This window comes from Anser cygnoides, chromosome 27 (genome assembly GCF_040182565.1).
Source record: "Anser cygnoides isolate HZ-2024a breed goose chromosome 27, Taihu_goose_T2T_genome, whole genome shotgun sequence".
In the NCBI taxonomy this organism is placed as follows: Eukaryota; Metazoa; Chordata; class Aves; order Anseriformes; family Anatidae; genus Anser; species Anser cygnoides.
In genome coordinates, this window is record NC_089899.1 from 1,441,729 (window position 1) to 1,465,168 (window position 23,440).

Below are 23,440 nucleotides of genomic sequence, written 5' to 3' on the forward strand. Positions count from 1 at the left end.
CTGGGAGATTTAGTCACTGTTTGAACAGTGTGCGTACTCAGGTTTGTATAACACGTGTCATTAAACTCTTGAAAAAGTCTTCAGAAAAACAAGAAATCATCTGTACCACTCAGGCTGAGAGGAGAAGCTCCATCTAAAAGCTCAATCCACAAGAAGCCTGCCTGCTACAAATACGTGTTTTCTTCCTTAAAACTTTGTGCTTGGGACAGTCACGAGAAACGCTGCAGCACTTCGCATGATTTTCTTTGCACCTACTAGTGCTTTGTATTCCACTAGTTCAAACAAATATCACCAATTTCTAAGTTGTTTAGTCATTATATTTCAGGGTCCTTCTCAAATTAGAGCAGAGAGAAAAGCTTTTTCGTGCCTTACAATTTTTGTCTTGCTTGGAATACGCTGCTAAAACGCTCTGAAGAGTCAGAATTTGCGAAGTTAGTTACTTCTCAATACTTAAACTGACAATTATTTTACCTACAGCAACTGCCACAGTGCACGCAGCTCCTGTGCACGCTCCTTCTTCTCTCTCTAGCTTTTCACCACACTTATCACAAAGACAGAAAAAAGTGGCAAAGGGGATAGAAAATTAATAATGAATTAGATTTTTAAAAAGCCATCTCTACAGGTTCTGTGAAACATGGCAGATCGCTGGGGGTGAGGAGAAGGTGGTAGACCACAGACAGGATATAACTTTATTTTGAATAGAGCTCGTCTCGCGTACAAACTAAATCCCCCCCCCCCCCCCCAAAGTAGTACAGAGATGAAACGCTGCCAGAAAAAGAAAGTAATTGAGTTACGGAGGCGAACGCGACGCTGGGGCTTTCAGAGCCGTGAAAACGAGCCTCGTCCCCGCACCCGTAACCTCCGCACATCCCGAAAGCCGGGCAGAAGTGCTCGGCTTTGGCAGCGGCCCCACCGAACACCTCCATCTTAAGTCCTGTCGCGAATTCAACCCATCTGGCACCCTCCAGCAAGCAGCCAGCCTTTTTGTTCCCGCTCGGCAGGTCCCCTCCGCGGGCCGCCTCGCGCCGCTCCCCTCAGGGGGCACCCAGCCTCTGCGGCCCCCCCAGCTCCGTCCCGTCCCGTCCCGTGGCGCCACTTTCCTCCTGAGGGGGGCTCCGGGCACCTTCCCCCCCACACCCCCCCCGGTCCTTGCCCTCTTCTCCCTTCCCCTGCTCTCTCCCTTCCCCTCCCCGCTTTCCCTTCCCCTCCCTGCCGGCCCTGCCCTTCCCCTCCGCCCCCAGTGGCCCCGCTCCCGCCCCGGGGGGGCTCCAGGAGCTGCTTCCCCCCCCCAGTACCAGCGGGCAGCTCCCCGGCCGCGCTCCTCCCCGCCCCCCTTTTATTTTATTATTATTATTTTTTAAATTTCCCCTCCCCCCCCCCAACCCCCAACCCCGGGGCCAATCCCCCAGAGGCCTCCGGGCCCTCCCCTCCCCCCTCAACCCCGGGGGGGGGGGGGGGGGCCTTCAACCACCCCCCCTTCCCCTCCCCCCCCCACGCCCCCTCAGGGCGCTCCCCTCCCCCCCCCCCCCCCCCCTCCCCTCCCCCCCCCCCCCCTCCCCCTCAGCACCTCAGCCCCCGGGGTCCCCTCGGGGCGCTCCCCCCCCCTTATCACCCCCCCCCCCCCCCCCCCGGGCTCCCTCCTCGCCCCCCCCCACCCCGTGCCGCGGGGGGGGGGGGGGGGGGGGCCGCTGTCACTCACTCTCCTCAGCCCCCTCGGAGCCGCCTCCTCCTCCTCAGCGGGGCCCGGGCCGGACTGGGGCCGTGGGGGGAGGGGAGGCGGCTCCCTCAGGTGGCCACTGACAGGAGGAGGGAGGGAGGGAGGGAGGGAGGAGGGGGCTGCGCGCGCAGGGAGACCCCGCCTCCCTCCCTCCCTCTTCCTCCTCCTCCTCCTCCTCCTCCTCCCTCACCGCCCCCCCCCGCCGCGCGCCGCCGGCGGCGCGGGACTCCCGGGGCGGCCGCCCTTCCCGCCCACCCGCCGGTTGCTAGGCAGATTTGGCCAAGCTCCGCTCGCCCCGCCTCCGGCTCTGGGGAGTGGGCGGTGTTTTTTTCCTTTTTTTTTTTTTTTTAACTCGGCGCCCAATGAAAAGCGGCGCTTGCCGAGCCCGCCAGCCAATCGTTAGTTAGAGCCCGCTTTCGGCCCGCCCCCCCCCGTTCTAAGCTGTGAGGAAAAGAGGCGGGGCGGCGCGATGATTGGCGAGCGGGAGGACCAATCGGCTTCACGCGGAGCGCGGCGGGTGGGGAACGCGAGCCAATGAGCGCGGAGGGGGCGGGGCCGGGCCGTGAGGCGCGGGGCCGGCCGCCCCCGGGGAGCGGGGCCGCCTGAGGGCCGGGCTGCCCGCGGGGAGGGGAGGGGCCGCGGCCGCCCTTATCCGCCCGCGCAGGCCGGGCTGGGGCCGCGGATAGGGGCGGCGGGGGCCCGCGGTGACTCAGCCCCGCTTCCTTCCCCGATCTAGGGCAGGGGTGCTCCGGCGTTTCCCCGCCGCCGCCACACCTCCGGCGGGGCCGCTAATTAACCCCCGCGGCTCTCCTCAGAGGGGCGTTAATTAGCCAGCCCCCGCAGCCCTCCTCACAGGAGCCCTGTTAACCCTTCAGGACTTGTGACTCGGTGCTGCTACACACCTGCAAGCCAGCTTGCGCTTCGAAAAAGGGAGAATAAAATCCTGGGTGAAGCAAGCTTATAACCAGGGGGAAATAAAAGCACAGTTCCTGTCACGTTGTTCGTAATTCCAGCACCAGTTTTCCATCGGGTATTTTCCACAAACAGCTGAGGTAGCTAGTAGGGCTGGATGTGTCTTTATGTCAGGTTATTTAGGTGCTTGTTTCAAAAGCGTAAAAAAAAATAATTATTTATTTTCATTCATAATCTGTAAATTTAATAAGCATAGGTCAGTATACTTCCCACTTACTGAAGTGGGGAAGTGAAAGCAGAAGGCGAGCAATCAAGGCTTTTACAAGAAAAGAGCAGCAGAACCAGAACTGGAATCCACATCTCATCACTTCACCCAGTACCTGCTCCCGGAACACGTCCTGTATTCACCATGGTAGGAAAATTCCAACGTGCTCAGCTTTTTCTAGCTGTTTTCCACTCTAGAGCTTCACGATTTCTATTAACTTTGCGTTCAATATCCTTTTTAAAAGCCTGAGTACAATTTTTGTTAGAAAGTACCTTCCTCCACCCTTTACAACCCTCTTTAGTTACACATGGTGAAGGGTTAACAGCAGAGCTCACAACCAGTTCCTGCTCTGGTTGATGACTTACAAAGCACCAACAGCTCCTGGCTTCACCTCAGGCCATTCAAAACTTTCTGATGAAGCACTAAGGATGGGATCCTTCTGAAGCGATGCTTTAATCCACCAGTAACACACAGATGTGTATCTCCATTTACCTCGCTGTGTCACCAGCAGAGTTTTAGGGCAGGTCTAGCACAAGACAGATTCTATCGCCCAGCAGCTAGGTGAAGTTATTTGCAGAAACCTGTCAATATTTTTTTTCCCCCAAGGCTGTCACTTGGGTTGAAATTTTCACAAAGAGAGTAACTTGTTGGAACAAAACCTACTCTTGCTCCTAGGATGAAATTAAGACACTAGGTTAGCAGCTCCGATAATGTTTTGGAGACGGTATGCAGTAAGTTCTAAAATTTTTAGTTTCTTCAAAGTTTCACTTGCAGCCAAATCAGTTCAGCATCTTCTTCCTTTTAAATTTAACCTCTAAATGTAAAAGTACCTGCCAGAAACATTTAAATTTGGGAAAAAAAAAGAGACAAAAAGCAATCTTAGTGTAAACCAGATCCTATCTGTGAAGATCAAGCGTAGCCAGTATCCTTCCTGACTGCAGTGAGAAATACTTCTGTCCTACACCAAATTAAAAAAAAATAAAAAATAATAATCCCAGGTGTTGAACAAATCCAGAGGAGTCTTGTTTGAAACTAGACGTGTGCCAGGGTCCCAGCAGTCCCTAAAAGCAAGCTCCTCGCCACCCTCAGCCGCTTCTCCGGCACTGCTGAGGCGAGGAGTCAGGCGGACGTTCCCAGTCAGGAAATTCTGGTTCTCCTTCCAGGGCAGGAGCCCTCGCCCACGGCACAGGCATGCCAGCTGCGGGCCCCGTGGCTCCCTGCCCGCCACCTCCCCAGGTAGCCTGCTCGTCGTGCACCGACTAGCACGCGCGGCCCGCGGCCTCCTGCCCTCCGCGGCCGGCAGCGCCTCGAACTTGCCCTTGGTACGTCCCCGCCGCCACATGAAACGCATCCTTCGTAGGCAGGACTGCCGGCAGATCAACTTAAGGAATTAGCGTTCTACAAGCTGCTAGAAGAAGTAAAATTAAACTTTATTTAAAAATTCTTCTAATATAGAAAACGAGAGGAAACAAAGGCAGAAACGAATGCCCCCGCTTCCATCCCATTACACGAGTTACTGTATTTACAGCTTCGGAAAGGAGCACTGGCAGAAGGTACACATCCTGCTACTTATGGAGAACTACAAACACTTAACAATACATTGTACAAACCTGACATAACATTTAAAAGTTCACTGCAGGAAACAATTAAATACACTTGCTAAGACAGACAGTAGAAGAGCACAGACAGGTGTTATTTCATCCTGATTTCTCCAAGTGTTCTGCACAGCCTAAACTACCGGCTGGGCTTCCTCTCGCTCAGCAGTTCTCACCCCTGTGGCCAGAACTGCCATACACTACGGAAACAGGTTCATTCGGCATGATTTGGAGAGGTCAGTAAAGTAAAACGGGATATCACAGTACCCTTTCAATCATAATTTTACTTTCTGGCAAACTGGCAAACTGAGAAAAATCAAAGTGGTGGAGCAACACGGAATAAGTTGTACCCCATGTGTCTATAGGCAGCGTAACAACTTAAGGCCCTAATATTTTGTCAAGTTCTGCTCATGGTGTCACTGAGTGCACGTACGGGATGACAGGAGATGAAGTTTTTTTTTTCCTTTTTGTTTTTAAATCCCCCAACCCCCAAACTGATCCAATTTCCTGTGTGCATGGGCCTTTCTGATGGTCATACTGTAGGAAATGAAACACAACAGGCAAACACTGTTCTTCAGACTGCATTCTCTATACATATATAAGTTTTTACACTATCTACAAAACAGTGATTAGATGCTTCTGTTTTAAGTTCTCGCTACTCATTTAAAAATACTAGAGAAAAAACTGTACAGTTTTCTAAATTACATCTTTAGAAGAATAATTTTTTTTTTAGAAGTTCATAAAAGACTTCATGTTTGTTTTCATAGAGAATGATCGGACAAGAAAGATTAGAAATATGTTGTTCAAATCAAGTTAGACAGACCAAGCACTTAACAGAACATTGTAAACTGTAAACTTCTAGTTTTCTGTTCAACTTTACATACGCATTCAAAAATTAGGAAGAACTTCAGTTATGAGGTCCTTGTTTAAATCTCTGCTACATACAAAAGATACTGAAAAGCAAAAACTATTAAATAATTTAATATACAAGTGTAGTTAAAAAGCACTGTACATTGTAACAAATGTACATTGAATTTCAGAGATAGAAAATCACCAAGTTATTTTCAAATTTACATGATTTTCGAAGTTCTGTGATGGGAAGAGGACTTTGGAGGTGGAGCCGAGTTCTGAGCTCCGCAGGGCTGTGGGTCAATGCCTCGGCTCAGCCCCTGCGGCCGGGTGCCACGCTGCACGGAAGGAAAGCCCAGGCGAAGCTGGCTCGTCACGCACCGGGAAAGCCCAGGTTCTTCTTCCTGACATTCCGAGTTCAGCTACCACACTTGGCTAGTGGTTCCTGTTGAAAACCTGAGCGTACTTACATCAGAAGCGAGCAGGCAGCCTTTCCCTCAAGTACTTCCTTCCCTCCTGAGAACAGACCGGCAAGGGATTTGAACTACAAAGCAGCCTAGTTTGCGCAACGAGGAGCCAGAAAATTGCCACCGCAAACACTCTCCCATAACACAGTCCTGGGCAACGCAGCTCCCAGAGCTCGAAGGAAAGCTCAGGAGATGCAGCTGCCTGCACAGGCACTGGTGGATATCTTGCTTGCTGCAAATGCTTTACTTAAATTCAGCTCAAACCACAGCTCTCCAGAGTTATTAGTTGTTTTTTTTTTAATTTTAAATACCGCCTTATAGGAGCAGCGCTTTTTCGGCCAACATGTAAAGAAATTCATTATAGTTGCCATCGATATGTATCAGCTAAGCATCAGCCTCAGATTGGATGACAAAAAAAAAATTACCTATCTGGATGGGACTGGCAAATTTTAAAGCACACGGCGACTATCTTTTTCAGTTAGTAGTCATTCCTCAGCTGCTAGGAGCACTGTTGAGAAAACCACCACTGCATTTAGGTGCTTAAAACAGGCACGGACTTCTTGCAGCCCAAGTGACTTACTGAGACTATTCAGTAGAGGGAACAGCCAAAGAGAGGTACTACTTCCCACACACAAATAAAATAAAGACCTAAAGTCCATGTGGCATCGATATTCCTAAGGTGGAATTAACCTGACCATTCCCCACCAAAATCCAAGCCCGTGACAGCCAGTTAGCTTATGGAAGTGTTCCATCCCAGCGCAGCTGCCCCAGACGGGCAGTGGAGCGAGCCTGGATCGACCTCCTCTCACCTGCAAGCTGGGCCACACCGGCAGCGTCCGAGGGCACGGGACCTGTGCTCAGCCTGTCTGGCAGACACGGGATGCTCCGTCCCGACAAACGCTGCGGCAAGCGACACAAAACAGATCCTATCCATGTGGATTCTGCCTGTACCTGCTATCTCCAGCTACCCTGGGCAGTAACAGACCTCACAGCTTCCCTTTTTTGGGGGCAGTTTTTAGGGAATACGTGAGACTTTAAAATGGCGTTGAGCTTTCTTCTTGCAACCCTAACAACATTCTCTCCCTACGCCAATACCGAGGTCGTGTTTTCCCTGTTGGAAATTTACCAAGGCCTAAAGGACACACGGCTTCTGCAAGAGTAACTGAGAACAGGAGCTAAACCACCATCGCATGTCCGATAGAGGAAGCATAAAATTTTGTTTTGGTACTTGGACAAGAACTTGTCCCTTTTACATCAGTCAGTGGTTAAAACCGAGGGGTTCAAATTATAAAATGCGGGTGTCTGTGTGAGCTGTTGTTAGACAGGTGACTGACAAGGCTTTCAAAAAGAATGACCATTAAATACAGGTTTCACAGTACTGTTTCTACCATAAATTCTGAATGTTTGAGGGGTCAAATATTTCCTTGAAAATATTCTCCTTCTCTCTCTCTCAAAAAAAAAAGAAAAGCAATCACACAAAGCCCTACAAAAGGAACTTGTCTAGCAGATTCCTTCCCCCTTCCCTTTTAAAATTGGGAGATAAATATGCAGAGCTATGAAGAGAGCAAAACACCTTTATTTGACCCCATGAGCCTTGCAAGCTTTACATCACACTACAACGGACCGGCACAGATCCTTGCTATAAAGCTGCCGGTGCTTTGCGGAATTAACAACTCCTGTGCTGCTTTCTACAGAACAAATTTGGGCCGTGCCCCTCCTGTTTCAGGACAGCTGCAGAAGCACAGGCAAATCCAGGGAGCCTAAACTGACGAAGAGTTCAAAAAAACTGAGATAATCCAGGAACACTAGCAAAAAAAAACTTTGGAAATGTACGGTTTTGCCAAGTGCAAGACTAGAGTTTAATTTTTATCGTAAGCCTCTTGCTTCTATCGGATCTGGCTTTTAACCACCTAGTTTAACTCTCACTTCAATTGTTTGTGAAAATCATTAAGGCACAGACGCCGCCTTGCCTTGGTGAGGCTGCAGTACAGGTGCAAAACGCTGCTTCCCAGTTGCTTGGCCTAGACAGGAGGAGGAGAAATTTCCTCCTTTAGCACAAATCACTACGAAGTAGCAGAGACGGAGAGAGCTGTGGTTCTGCCTTACCCTGCGGGGACTGGGCATCAACAGTGCAGGGAGAAAGAAGGAAGAGACCCTCATGGGGACAAAGTGGTGGCGCATACTGTCACCGACTCATGAATCCAGGCCATGGAATCGGCTCCTCTGGTGACAGCGCAAGCCTGCTCTGCTCAGCCTGGAGGCCACCCCGAGGAACGTAACTCACCCCTGGCTGCAAACAGCCCGTCCGTCAGAACTCAGATCTCACCGACCTCAGCGTTACCTTCACTGCAAGGCTACAAACAGCACCGGCAATGACTTGCACACAATGAAGAGGAAAGAATATTACCTCAGAAGCTAAATTTAGAACTTTAGGGCACCCTACAATCAATCATGATTTAATCCCATTGTTCCCAGGAGTGGAAGGGCACAGAAAACATTAAAACTGGCATGCATCATACTTCAGGGAAGGTTTAAATATTTAGAATACAATTGGTATTCCAAACTGTTCAAGTCCTCTTCATTTGCTGTGACAATTTTTAAAAAGCAAGTATCTAACAATTTAAGGAACAAGTGTCCTTTGGACTAAACCTTAATTCTCGGTAAGAGGAAAGCAGATTAAAACCAGTAGATATATACACACTAGCTGTATATTCACACATATTATGTAAAAGCAGCTTAAAATGCCCTTCTCACTTTGCAAGTCTATGAAATGTACGTTGTCTTTATGCAATCCGTTTCCTACAAGGCCCTCACTAGAAGAGGAATTTGCTGCCTTTTCTCTGAAGAAAAGATTTTGCAATGAATTTTTCTCCTTTTTTTTGGCTTTTTTTTGCTTGTTTCTTTTTAAACACACTGTCCTGATAGTTATTCTGTTTCACAGGAGACTGGCCAGGCTGGTGGTGGGTCCGTTCTGTGCCTGGAACTGTACAGGAGGTGGTCCATCTGTCCACTGAAAGATAACAAACAGCATGAAAATCCTACAGCCTCTACCCGGGGAGAGGAGGAATGGCAGCGATGCCAGAGGAAGGAGCTCGCCATACAGACATTCACTACCTCGAGATAATTAAAGATTTCGGGACAAGAAGTTGAGGGTCAGGTTTGACTTTGTTTCGCACACGCGGAGTTCCCTGGGACGGTATTTCTTTTGAACTGCAGCCACTCCACATGCCCGTCATTCCAAACCTAGCTGACTGCCATGAGGAATCCAGGGTGAACGGCAATCAAGTGAAAGCATTTCCTGCTCTTACAGGTGAAGTCTGACAGTCCCAACAGGGGAAACCGTGACTTGCACAAAGGATGCACCTAAATTTAGATGTGTCTGCGTGAGCCGGGACTACACTGCAGCCGCAGTGTTTCCAGAGGGAGTAAAGCCTCTGGTTCTCACCTATTTCATCGCTAAAATATTTTCCTCTCAGATTTATCAAAACCTTCTGAAATGGGCAGATTTAATGTTTGTTTTTAATCTTCTTCCCCCTCCGTGTATTTAATCTAGCGTGGATTATGCGTAACCAGCAATGGCAAGCAAAGACTGCGGAGGCTGGAGCCTCAGGTTTCTGTGCCTGGCCCCCAGGCATCTGGCCGTGGGCATCTCCCAACGTGGGCCACAGCACAAAAACCCACGAGTCTCAGGATCCCTTTGTGACCAAAGCCAGCAATTTGCTTCTTCCTGTTGGCCTTCTTTTCCCCTTTCTTCTCCCAAAAAGTAAATGTTGGGAAAAAGATGTCAAGTTTCCTTGCATCTTGAATTCACATTTGGCTGTTATTTCACTCTAAAACAGTAAGTTATCTTAGACCCTTGCTGGATTCCAGTGTAGAAAAGCATTCAGCATTTTTCAAACAATGTTGAAAGTTTCTGACAGGAAGAACATCAATATTTGAAGTCCACAAAAAGTTATACCTTAATGTAATAGCTATACAGATATCAGATATCGTATTAACTGGAAATTTAGATTTATAGATAAGGAGAAAACTCATAAAGGCTGACATATCAATAGAAACTGTACTTCTGGCAGTGTACAACAAAGCATTCCCCAAAACAAGGTTGATTGGGTGATCTGAATAATAAAATTAAACCTGAGTAGATAGTAAATTTCTTTCAAAAGTAACAGTTGTCACCAAAATGAAGTGGCTACCTGCTACAAAAGCCACTAAAAAATAAATACATAGTTCTGGAGTACCAACAAAATACTTTCAGGAAACACAAGACCTCACAGGAATAGTAAAGGAAAGCAAAGCACAGTGTTTTGCCTTAAGAACACTCATTAATTGAAAGATGAAGATCCCTTACCGTGATTAAATTGTGTTCTGGAAGACTGCATGCTTCGATGTGGTCCTGGAGGAGCTGCTGTGAGAAGTTTTGATGCATCTGCGCTGCCTCATGTGCATCCATTGCATTTCCACAGGCTTTGTTCAGGTCTGAAAGACAAGAGCATCGTCTGCTCACCAGAAAGCACTGTTCATACCTGTTTTCAACTGATCTGCTCTCTTATCTGAAAAGACTGTTCCCTACATTTAATGAATGAATTTAAACAGCCAATATAGCAACCTCATCTCATTTCAGAACAAAAACTCCCTTTTAAGAGAAGCAGGAGCGTATGGAGAACACGAAACCTTCCTTATTCCAGTAGTACTGGCAGTACACACTGCAGGATTTGGTGTTATTTTACTTTCCAATCCTTAAAAATAACACCATAATAGTTCTAAAAGGAAAAAAACTTCTCACTCCAATGAAAGCCCCTGAGCTGTTCGCATTGTCTTTTTAGTTTCTAGCACCATCTAGTGGGAACAAGAGAGACCCACGAGTTTCTCACCACAGATCTGCGATGCGACCACATGGGTTTCGGAGGTCAAGGAACTTTTTTTTTTTAAAATTGAAACCTTTCTTTTGGGGGAATTCAGAAGCTTGCCACTTTGCATACACTGAAAGCTGATCCTAGTGTCTTTTCTTTTTCTGCGAGGTTTACTCAGAGGTATTAGCCCAATCAGATTTAAGACCGGTAACCCGCTGAGCATCACAATTTCAGCTACAAATTATAAGCAGTGTAGTGTGGAAGGGGTTGAGACACTGCACCTCCTATCGAAGGACATGTGTTGGTATTTTGTTATTTCTGATCAAGCACCTTTTCTTCAAAAAAGAAGGTAACTGGTTCTATAGAGAAACCCTTAGAAAAATCAAAGCAGAATGGAAATGAGGCCTCTCTCTCACTCTTTGCAGGCTAGTGGGTATGAGAGGAGGCGACAACAGCTGAACAAGGGATAGTGTTTCATCTACAGCACGTTCTTCATGGTATTATTGGCATGTTTTGTATGTGAACTACTGCACTGAAATGAATGAGAAAAGTTATTTCAATTGCCTAGAAGCAGTTTTATAGCAAAAGGCAGCAGCAAAGCAGAACTCAATGCACGGCACCATGCTTATAGTAAACGTGACAATTTAATATAAATTGAAGCTGTGGGGTAAGTTCTTGGAAAAAGGGTAGAGTTACTGCTTTATTTTCTAGCGAAAGCAAATCAATTGCAGCATTAAAGTTGACGGTCTGCCAAGAAGCTAGTCAATATTTGAACAAAGCATCCTGGGGCCTATGTAAGTCAGATTAAACAATATTTATATATAAAGCGGTATAATAGCCTCTTGTATTTATTAAAGCCCCCACACAGGAGCAAAACCTAATCAAATGTTTACTACAGCTGGAACTGCATTCAGAGCAAAGCACAGCAGCAGCAGAATGGACACTGCACGGGCGTGAATGGGAAACCTTTTCCAAACAGTCACCGCTTCAGGTCTCGATATTGCAAGCTGCCACACAGCCACAGCAGGGGAAACCTGCCTGCTGCGCCACGCCACTCACAGCGACGCAGGAGCTCTGCAGGGCCTCTCGCCCCAGGAGCCTCACAGCCCACAGCAAAAAGCGACTGGAGTACGTCACAGCAGCGCCAGCGCTGCACCAAACAGCATGCTGCTGGGGCTGAAGATCAATAACTCAAGAAGAACAAAAAGCTTCTTGCACTTCTATCAGTATTTCGCAAATCCAGGCACCATTTAGTGTCCTCAGTGAGCGCTGGAGTTCGCACACATCCCCATAGTGAACCACCAGTTAGTAGCAACGGGTTCTTTGCCACTTATTTTAAGTACAAGACCTTTTCCCAACTTACCTCTCAACAGAGCTGAAGACCACAGCTGCACAGACATATCTGGTATCTTGCTTGCAAGCTGCATGGCTGGCACTACCATATTATTACTTTCCTGGTGAAGAGCAGATATCAACATAAAACGTGTATTTCTTTTCCCCCTTGCAAATATATAATACATAGGAGATGCGCAATTTGTGACAGAAAATTTACCTAATTTAACTGCTGCTATGTTCCAGCAAACTAGTTGAAACACTTAATGGGACAATAACCCAAATACATCATCTATATCTGTCTGGAATTCTGCTCTGTCCTAGGAATTATGGTCTTGACGTTGTGCAAGATAATAGAAATATTTCATCCGTTCTGGCATATGATGAGAATTCAGAAGAGTCTGTACCCACAATTCCTTCCAAACAATCCAGTTGAATGATGCTACTTGTCTTTTATTCTGCTCCTTTTTTCAAGTGATTTCAGGCATTATAGAAACACACACTTCTGCAATAGACTCCAAACACTACTACTTTGTTTAAAAGTGTTATTAAATGTGCAAATTGCAGCTGCAGAATTATGTAAGTCAATAAGCTGCCAGCTTTCCACGGGATACCAATACACACACGTTCTTGAAATGAGATTAATTTCAGGAAGAGTCCTGATTTTCTTTGACAAATCACAAGTCAAACACTTACATAGTAATACCAGACACAGTGAAGGCTCGCTTACCCTGTGATTCCCTAACACATAGAATATATGACCCAGGAGTACTAGAGAACACGCTGTTAATCGATTCAAATCTTCTGCATTTGACATTTTCAGTGTCTCTCGCAAAAATCGTCTACCAAAACAGAACAAAAAATAAAGTGTTTTAAAAACTCGACTTTCCCTCCGATACGTAAGAAGCATCATTAAGAACCAAGTTAATCCAGTCAGCAAATATTAGCGCTCAGGAATAAATGTGTGCTGCAGGTGACCTTAAACAAAGCACTTCATTCCCAAACCTCACCTTTCATTTAGCGAAAATGACTACAATACAGACCCTCCTCTGAAAAGCTTTTGTTTCAGATGTGCCACTGCAGAACACCGCACCAGTATTATTATTATTCGGAGGCAAAGAGATCTAAAACAAACAGTTTCGTGGTATTTGCCCTAAGTGAAACAGGAGGTTGACTAAATCCACAGGGAGATCCAGGAGGTTTGAAAGCAAGGCCTCTGGGTTTTCCTTTTTATTTTAAAAGCTTGATTTAGTTTCTCCTTTTTTTCCCCACCTTCCGAGTGCACCAATTCATACTCACTTTGCCTCATTGTATCTTCCTTGAAAGAAGGAGAACAGACCTCGGATGTAGAAAGCTGCTGCTCGAAGACAGTGAGAGCTACAAACAAAGCAACGCGTTGAAATCCAGGCATTGTACAGCGATTAAATGCATTACACACAGGTTTCTAGGAATTTGCCTAATAATCAAATCTCCACACAAAACATTACTTTTAATGCCTGGTCAGAACTTCTGCCTTGAAAAGAAGTTGATTATTTTGTTTTCTTTGTAAAAAGCCTGAGACAAATCCAGTATTGCCATCACCAATGCGACATCAGCATGCAAACAGTTTCTGGAACTCTCACCTCACAGGAAAATTATGGTCTGGATTTATCCTTTCCAATAAGCTGTAAAGCTACAAAATGAGAGGGGAAAGAAAGATAATCAGTGCTTCTAACATATACAGGCTTCTGGTATCGACAGCAAGTGTTCTTATGAGAAGTGCATATCTAATCAGAATGGTCCAAGTCACTACAAATGCACTGAAGTTTACTTGAATTGGTTAAATCATAGCACAAACATTCCAGCGCTACAGGTTATCACGTCCATTTTGGCCCTAAAATAGTTTTATGCAAAATATACTTTCTTAAACTTCACAGAAGTTGCTATAAAATAGTAATGAAAATTTTTAGTGGTCATTTAACTGAGCCGCTCAAGATACAAATGTTGTAACAGATTAGTTATTTAATCGAAACCAGATATCAACTAAGGAAAAAACAAACAAAAAAGCTTCGTTAAAAAGCTTAAGAGGCAAAAATAATAGTAAGTGCTGCGTGCTTGATGAAGAAGTTCATTTATAGCTTCTTCACAAGAGACTTGCAAACACGTCTCCAAAAAATTACTACAGAGCGATCAAACACATCCCTGGAAGACTGCAGGCAGCTGTATTTTTGTATTAATATTGCTTCTGGCACACTGCTGAATAAAAAGGAACACACACGATGCATATACCTATTTCTGGATAAACGTTTAGCTAAATCTTACTTGGTTTTATGTAATCTAATAAAACCCTTAAGATGGAAACCGAAGCAAAGAGGCTGAATGAGTCAAAATGACAGCGTTAACCACACACTCTGCATTGGGAACTGGAAGCTTTCCTTCCCAGCGCTGTAGAGAATTCCATGTACGATCCAGAATGCTCAGCTTTGGTGGTTTGCAGCTATTCCAGCCGATACCACCGGCTCTCTACTATTACTTGACACTAACCTGATTATGGAGTTGCTTGACTGCCAGACAAGGCACTATTCTGCAAAAATGCCCAGAAAAAGAATAACCCAAGCACAGTAGTGTCTCTCTCTCTCCGAGAGAGTTCTGACTTCTAAAACTACAGCCAGAAACCAGCAAGCGGCTTACCTCTTGATGCCGGTTGCCTTCCCTGATGTACACGCTGGCTAAGTTTGTCACAATAAACGCCCACAACTCTTGGTGTGTAGTGAGCTGAAATAAACAACACACCAATAGTACAGTCAAAATCCTCCAGCATCTAACCCAGAATTAGTTCACCCCATCTTCTCCTTTAATATATACACATAGACAAAAAAAATAATCAGATTTAGTGTCTGATATTTGGCTATTAATAAATCCTCCCGATCTGAGTTGTCTTCAGCAAATTAAAACCTGGACTCATGCAACTAATATAGTCAGTCTCCAGATTTCTCTTCCAACCTCAACTCAGTGACCCACAAAACTGCAACAAGCCCAACTTCATGCTGAACCACCACAGTAAATATTTTGGGAAGAAAATCTTACCCTCAGTGCTGTAGTAAACTGTGCTTCTGCATTGTCCATGCAGTTAACAGAAATGCAGTAGAGCCCCTGTAGAAGACATGACATTTCTAAGATAATATATAACAATTATAACAAGCCCAGAATGCTAAGGAGGAAGGCATGCACAAAACCACAGAAATCTTAGGATATTAGCAGGAAAAAAAAGTTAACCAATAAATCTTAGTTTTGCTCGGTTCTGGGAAAAAAACAGCAATTTCCATACAAACTGCTTCCAAACACTATAATCCTGTTACAAAAAAAAAAAAAAGCCCCATTGCTGTATATGTAAATAAAAACTTAATTTCTTGTAATACTCAAATAGTAATGCTTAATTCTTCCCCTTCCCCAGTACCCAAACACACTTTCTCAAACACACACAGTATAAATCCTGCGTGTTTATGCTGTGTACTAATTATCATGCCACGGGTCACCTATTCTAAAGGGGATTCAAGACTTTGACAGCAACGCTGGCTGTGAGCCCCCACAGCAGGACAGGCAATCAGCACAGCAGACCCTATTGCTCCGCAGGAAATTTCGCTGTCTGCATCACTGCGATCTCGTTAGCTACTGGTGACTGTTCAGTACGTCCTGGGTACAGCCCTACAAAGAGTTTACTACTAATCATAGACACTTACTAATAGAGTGTGCAGCTGGGCAGCGTGATTAGAGAACAATCTGGGAGACTGCTGGCAGAGCTGACAGACTTGGGAAATCTGTTGGAAAAGAATAATACATCTTTAAGATTTCTTCTCTCCATTTTGATTTCTGCCCTCTATCCATCTGACTGCACCATACATGTCATTCAACATGCTTCAGTGATTGGTTCCAGAATCGTTAGTCACACTCTTAGGTAAAAGCAGAGGCTAGACATGCTTCGAACTGACGAACACACACTGCTCCATGCACGTTCCTCCCACACAGACGCACGCTAGAACTGGTTTTGAATTATTTGCTTTGCAGCAGCTCTACCATATGGTGGCACCACCTGCAAACGAAGTAACAGATCTGTTCTGAAACACTCAGAATCTGAGTTGGCACGAAACAGAAAAACCAGAATCCAAATCTTCTGAAGGCTATGTGCTCGTGATGAGTTTTATGAGCCAGAACCAATGACTACTCCTTTAACTGGCTAATTACCCCCCAGAGTACATTCATGTGAAGACTGACAAAAGAGGTTGAGATGATGCAGCCATATATCCTATAAATAAGGGGTGGACAAAAAGGAATTAAAAATGCCTGGGAGAATAGGAAAAAAACCATGCAATTTGTTCTCACATTAGAGAACACTGAACCCCTCCTTCCTTCCCCCACGAGGAAGGAAGGACAGAAAGTCAGGGAGCCTTAAAAGCAGAGAAACACTTGGACAAGACAGGAACACTAGGAGGAAATAAAAGGGGAAAGAGTTCAGAGCCACTCTCAGTGAAGAACCTGAGGGAAAGGGAAAAGATACCAGGGTCAGATTGCCAACCACAGTCAGGAAGAAGGTGCCAGTTTTAGCCACTCATCAATTCCTGTTGACTCCACGAGCAACTCCAAAATGTTCTTAAACCAAATAATTTAAGAGGAGGCTGATTCCATGGTACCATCAGGCCTGACCATATCTGTCAGTAGCTCAGCACTGCTGAAATCCCCATCTGAACCCAAGAATCTTCCACAAAACTAAAATTTTTAAATTATCACTGCACACATCCACAACTAGGAAAACGGTCAAACCCCATTTTTACCTCCTGCAATGCCGTGGCTTTGTGTCCCGTGACAAGCCGACACATGATAATGTGTTCCAACAAAATAACTTGGAAGGATGACAGGATAGGACTGCAGTCCAACACTGAAGAGGGAACAAAGGTAACTCAGGAAGTGAAGTTAAGACAATACGAACATCCTATCCTCACCACGCAGCCTCTACTGCACCTAGCCTGCTTCTTGAATCGCAGGTGGTTCAGCAAGGCTTCAGCACAAAGACTCGTTTGTGCAAATCTAGAGCAACGTCTTTGGCTGGACCCTCTAGGGTCAGAAGAGTCAGCGTACCGCCCACCTCGTCTTCCACGTGCCATTGCAAGGATGGCACAGGTTTAACCAAACCAATTAACAACAACAACAACAACACATCAATTCCTGAACTGTCAGGAATGGGAGTCTGAACACCAGCTAAGGAAAAATTTATCAGGAAAACGTGCTCGGTTTAGAGAAGCAAAAAAATTGGATAACCAAAGATAGGGACAATGAGAAATGCAGCAAGAAAATGCACGTGTTTACAGCTCAATTTACAAGAATAAACCACCCCAAAATTCTCTTTTTGTATTCAAAAATCAAAGTAAATAAATAAAGATATAAAACACAACAAAGTTCTTAGATGCAGCATGAACAGACCAATAGCCGGCTGTCCTAGTGAGCTAAATAGGGTTCCCGAATTCTTTTCTAAAATTTAAGTTAGGAACAAATAAAGGAATCTTAGACATCAGCTACACTATAACCCTTATCCTTACTTTTTAGCTTCTCTAGCTGCATTAGTGCTTTGTCTGTGTACTTCTGAGCCTTCTCCAGGTACCCTGCTTGCATGGAATGCATCACTGTCACCTGCCGGAGAACACAGGAAAGATCACAGTAAGTTTTCTTAGCAGTGAGGAAAAGTCTGGGCATTCACACAACTCCTCTGCTACCAGTCTTTTTAAACTGAATTTTGACATCAATTAGGAATAAATTCAAATTCAAGAAGTGGGGTAATTAGTTTCAGGAATGTGAAGTCAAGAATCAAATCAACTTGTACGAAGTAGAGTTATTTGGCTTGGATATTAATAAAGTTATATTCCAGCTTCCAGACTTCTTGCACAGTCTCTTCAAACCCTGACAACGCTGAAAGCAATATTCTCGCAGATGCTGTGGCAGAATTAAACTGTCAGTGTTATGTAAAGCAGCATATGGTCTGCAGAATCTATCACTGCTGGCTCTAGGCCATTTTTAACCAATTTCCCATTAATTAGCAATACATTAAGTAAAAAAGAGCTGCTCACCAAGTAGACAAGCACACACATGTGCTCCTTGGGTAGCCAGTGGAAGAGATCAGCGGGGTTGCTGGGCAGAATTTCATCATCGTGCAGCGTGGATATGGTCTGAATGCACTGCTGGAGCTGTTTCAGACATGGTTTCACACTTTTCACCTGCAAAAGATGATTCACTTCAGACAGAGCTGCTGCAGCCCAGATGCACGAACATTTACTTAGTGGAGAAAACTTGCCAGGCAATAAATAACCTCCACGTTCGTGAACGGAGCTATTGCATAAATCACTACGCTCGCATGACAAAACGGGGAGTTCCAGCATTAACAACAATCAGATGCTCAAAGCATCTTTCAAAACAATACCCAAAGCCTGTTATCCCCACTAATGTCACAGAGAAAGAACTGTGGCCACCGTGGTTACAAGCATGCCAAAGTAAGCCTTTCCTCAGGTAAGAAGGAAAGGATGTCATTTCACCACTCAGGCGTCGCAACAAAAATCCCCCAGAATCAGAAGTATTGCTGCTTCTGAGGTCATCGCTGTCCAGTCCTCCCCCTCTGCACGCACCTGCCCAGCATCCAGGTAATGCGTGACCTGCAGGACTAAGAAGAACACGCGTAACGACTCTTTCTGGATGGGGTTTCCTTGCCAATTTTCAACTATCTGTCCACACAGGGTAAGGAGAGGGTGCACCTCCTGCAGCTTCCGTTCCATTAGAAGGAGCTGTAATTTAAAATAAAAATAACTTTTGTGCTGAACAGTTTAAACACTTAAGAGAACCACAGTTATGCCCCAGGTAAGTAGACACATTACTTTTTTTTAAAAATAGACTCAAAGACATCTATTTGCAAGAACACCAACCATCTCACACAATCAGATTTTTCATCCTTAATCACAAGGGCACCAACAACTTGCACTTATTCTTTTTCCTTCCAGAACCCATCTATTTGTCATGTTTATAAAGGGCAGTGGGGGAAAGTAGCCATAAGAAATTCAAAAGAAACCTGCAGACTTAAGGCTTTTTTCAGGAATATTTTAATTCTGCACTTGCTCACTGAACAAAACAGAATATATAAGGTATTCTACATGTTTACCTGCTCCTTAAAACAAGCAGCTTATGTTCAGGCAGGCTACACTCTAATTTGTATTACACTAGTTGAACAAGTAAGTGGTTAATTCTAAAAGTACATCCAACTTACCATTCCCTTGCTTAGCAGAAACAGAGCTCTGAAATTAAACACAACAATGTCATAATCCAGAAAAAAAAAAAAAACAATCCAAACCAAAAAAACAAGTTACCCAGACAACAACTGTAAATAAAAACCTTTGGGGGAAAAAAAATCTGCCACTCTCCCTCTCAAGGGCAATAGTAAAAACAGTATTAAGGAACCTGCCACAGAAAGCATATTTAAATGATGGAACAGTCTAATCACAGCACCAGGAATCAAAATCCCAGCTCCTTGAGGTGTCTCTCTAAGCCTTGGACAGTTCCAGTTACAACAGTTTCTAAGGCCGAAGCCAGGCTACTGGGAAACCTTTCGCTGATAAAGACAATGAAAACAGTTCGGTTTGAAAAAAAACACACTGCAGAGTCTTAATAGACTTAATTGTTTTTGTTTGTTTGTTTTCCAAAAAATTAAAGAGCTGGAGAAACTCTCAGTTCTAAGAGAACACTCAAAAACACTGTCTGTAAAACCCACGTAGCAATCACAGACAACACCACTAAATAAAAGCAAAACAAACCAATTTTTTATGGGAGGAGAAAAAAAAAAAAACCATCAGTGGAACTCACCTGGTATACTCTGATCCTACCACCCGAGCATATTCTGCTCCAACGCCGAGAAGGTCACACGCAGATACCAAGTCTTTTTCGAGAGTATGTAGTTGCTGAAATGAAAAAAGGACAAAAAGGGTCAGGATTTTCTTAGTGAGCCTGGTTAGCTATTTTTTTTTCCAAATATAATTGCAAATAAAGCGCTTCTGTGCTTTACAAGTGACAACTGCTAAACTGGCACGTTAAATGTATCATCCGATTTTAGATTCATTTTCCAGGAACACCTCACATTTTCCAGAAAAAGCCTGTAACATTTCAAAGAAAATTTCTCAGCCAGGTTTCACACAATACAAAGCTGTTATAATTTATTGAGAGCTTGTGCAGATCAGACAGGAAAAGCTCAAGCATAAATTGCACAGTTACACAACAGAGCGTGTTCTGTAGCAAGAGGAGCAGAGGAAGTCTGCGAGGTGTGTTGCAGGTGACGGGAAAAGGACGGCACAGCCTCCAGAGCACCTCTCCCTCCCTCCAGCTCTTGTACATTTTCCAGACTCAGGTAGCAAGCCAGACAACTGTAGAAAAACGTGCACCAAGGTAATGAGACACACAGCCCCCTGTGGTCAAGCAAAAGATGGAAAGGAAATACCAGACAGAAAAGAAATCAGCAAAGAATGTCAAGCTTCGAGGAAGGATCCTGTTCAGCATAGGCACCAAGAAAAATGCTTAAGCTTCTTGTGAGTACTCAGGCATTAACTCATCGCAAAGTAAACATTTGTCCTTTAATCGATAGGAAAGTAAGGCCCTGCACAATTCAGTGCTCCTAAACTACACAAAGGAGCTCGCAATTCCTTTTCAAAGAAGTTGGTCTGCTTGTTTAAGCTCATTGGGAAGGGGTAAAAGACAAGTACAGGTGCCTATTAAGACAGTCTTCAAAGATAAAATTGCTTGCTAACTAGATCTCTGCTACAGAGTACCCATAAAAGAGCAATCAGCTCCCTCAACTCTAGCGTTAAACACCCTGAGGTTCTTTAGGAGGTGAGAAAAAGCATAACCTGGAAAAAAAAAAAAAAAAAAAAGGAGTTCTTCAGCAATAATCGGCTCCTCCCACCATCAGGTAACTTTCTGGATAAGCCTCCTGTCCTAACACATCTAAACACCCAGGGGAAGCAGTGTTTTAAAGGGTAGTTACACAGCTAAAATAAAGATTACTGCAAACATTAAACGCTTTGAACTCCGAAATGGGCCAGTTTTTTCCTAGAAGCAACAGTGGTCTGAGCTGTGCCACTAAGCCACACTTAGAAGGTATTACAGGAGAGGAACATCGCTGGGAGGCCTTTGCACCATCTGCTTTTCCCACCCCAATTCTGCTCTAGATACTAGATACTAGTCTTGGATACTAGGTTATGCTGAAAATAATCTAACCAACACTTCAGGCTAGCAAGCTCCAATTCCAACAGCTTCATGAGAACATTTACCCATACCGCAAGCCGTGATATTTTATTTTGTTTCCTCTCTAAAGTTTTGTGCTAACAGATAGAGCCCACAGAAAGATCCTTCCAGCTTTCTCCTCCCATCTGTCATGTCATCAACAGGTAAAGCGGGCCTTGATCCAGTCGGTACTCTACAAACACATCACTGCTTCATAGCATAACTTCTGTCTCTCCACTAACGCCAACGTTAGAGAAAATAAAGAGGTGTCTGAGATCTTTTAAGGAAGAATACATAACGTTTCCTAGCCGTTTTACCAGCTACGGCAACACGATTAGCAACACAAAATCACTTACTGCAAGTTGGAAAAGCAGCCTACAGTGCCAGTACGGAGTCTGCTGTGAAATCTGAATGGCCTTGCGTAACAGAGGTTTTGCTGTGTCCACTGAATTCTGAAACAGAAACATACACCCGAGTCAACCAGAGACCAGGCTACTGGGAATTTCCATGGCTAGGAACAGTAACTTTGAAACAAGACGTATTCTGTGTCAATCCCCAATTAAAGTCTGGCTGGTTAGGAACCTGAAAACGCGAAAAGCAACACAAACAAAGTTTTAACACACAGGATCACACAATAATTGACTCGAAGTCTGCTCAAAAGTAGTAGCCATTTAACTCCTTTGGCTGCTATTCCAGTGTGCCTTTTTTTTTTTTTCCTGCATATGAACGAAAAGCCAAACATTTCCTTTAGGGAAAGTAAAGACCGGTTAAGGCTTTTCCAAAGATAAAGAATAAAATAAGCCTATAAATACAACAGAAGCCTGATAAAAGCCTTCTATTTCCACCCCTCCACCCTGTCTTTGTCTCAATGAGGGCTAAAGAAAAAATTTGGCCAAGCAAACTTCTTTTGCTGTGGAAGACCCACGTTGCAATTCCAGCACCAACTTTTACAATGAGACAGACAAAATCTTTCAGGCTTATGCTACAGTACGTTGTATTTATACTGCAGCTGGCCTCTAAAAACTTCATAAATCCCTTTATTAACAGTTATAGGCTATTCCAGGAGCAAAGACGCTGAAGTCAAACACAGCCCTGCAGCCCCAGAACGATCCACGAGTGACCCTGTCCCAGCGCACTCACCTCCTGACAATAGAGCTCTGACAGCAGGCTGGCTGCCTCAAATTTAACGTCTTCGAACTGCGGGATCTAGCAGCACCAGAGTTAAGCGAACATTAAACACCGGCTGGAAAACAGCAACGCTACAGCATCCAAAACTCCTCAACACACCAGAAGCAGCAAGAAAGCGGCCCGCGAGCCCAGAAGCAGATTACAAGCAGCTAAAAATCCCCATCCCCAGGGCCGGGCTGTCTCTGCGGGGACGTCTTCCAGCAGATCCCTCGCTGCAGGCCGGGAAAAGGATACTTGCTGGGATATCAACCACTGCAAGAGAAGACGGCGGGTTAGTCCGCGAGCCTGGCTGACAGGACCCCGACCCCCCCACACACCCCCAAGTCCCCTTCCCCAGGGGGCTCACCGCCTTCTCCAGGTGCCCGCGGGCCTGGTCGCCGTTGCGGGTGTGGTGGTAGAGGACGGAGCCGAGCTGCAGGTGGGTGCGGGCCTCCATGCGGGCCGGGGGCTTGCGGGGCAGCACGGCCTGCAGGCAGTGCACGCACAGCCGCACCTTGGGCGGGCTGGACGTGCGGAAGTGCTCGGCCAGGCCCAGCAGCGCCAGGTACCACGACTCCCCCCCGGCCCCGCCACCGGGCCCGGCCCCTCCGCCGCCCGCCCCCGACCCCGGGCCGGGCCCGGCTCCCCCCCCTCCACCTCCGCCGCCTCCTCCGCCGCCAGCTCCCCCCCCGCCTCCTCCTCCCGCTTCCCCGGAGCCTCCGGGGCCTCCCGCCGTCGGCTGCGGCTGCTGCTGAGGAGGAGGCGGCTGCTGCTGAGGGGCCGCCCCGGCCGCCGCGCCCGCCGCCACCGCCGCCATCTCAGGGCCGCCGCGACAACACGGCCGCGGGAGGGGGGGGGGGCGGGGGGGGGAAGGCGGAGGGAGGAAGGGGGAAGGGGCGGTGCGCGCGGGGCACCATGGGAGTTGGAGTCCGCCGCGCGTTGCTGCGGGGGGACGCGGGGAGGGTGGGGGAGGCGGGAGGCCCGCGCGGGGCATCATGGGGGTT

General features: G+C 45.9%; 2 protein-coding genes across 2 annotated transcripts in view; both read right to left on the bottom strand.

The window, feature by feature from the left end:
- GATAD2A (GATA zinc finger domain containing 2A) overlaps nucleotides 1-1,836 on the bottom strand; it is a 63,477-nt gene extending 61,641 nt beyond the window's left edge. The window contains exon 1 of the mRNA XM_066984031.1: nucleotides 1,700-1,836. The gene's annotated coding sequence lies outside the window, so the exon portion shown is untranslated. The remainder of the gene's footprint in view (nucleotides 1-1,699) is intronic.
- A 2,467-nt stretch (nucleotides 1,837-4,303) lies between these two features.
- On the bottom strand, nucleotides 4,304-23,288 carry MAU2 (MAU2 sister chromatid cohesion factor). Its single transcript, XM_013199662.3, has 19 exons — nucleotides 22,804-23,288; nucleotides 22,692-22,709; nucleotides 22,410-22,475; nucleotides 21,626-21,721; nucleotides 19,860-19,954; nucleotides 19,267-19,294; nucleotides 18,635-18,790; nucleotides 18,083-18,229; nucleotides 17,558-17,648; nucleotides 16,796-16,899; nucleotides 15,707-15,784; nucleotides 15,054-15,119; nucleotides 14,658-14,741; nucleotides 13,610-13,659; nucleotides 13,287-13,364; nucleotides 12,718-12,829; nucleotides 12,019-12,109; nucleotides 10,154-10,281; nucleotides 4,304-8,815 (listed from the first exon to the last, which is right to left on the bottom strand). Exons 1-19 carry the CDS (start codon nucleotides 23,251-23,253, stop codon nucleotides 8,741-8,743), a joined length of 2,013 nt encoding a protein of 670 aa, XP_013055116.3. The 5' UTR covers nucleotides 23,254-23,288; the 3' UTR covers nucleotides 4,304-8,740.
- Between the last annotated feature and the right edge of the window lie 152 nt (nucleotides 23,289-23,440).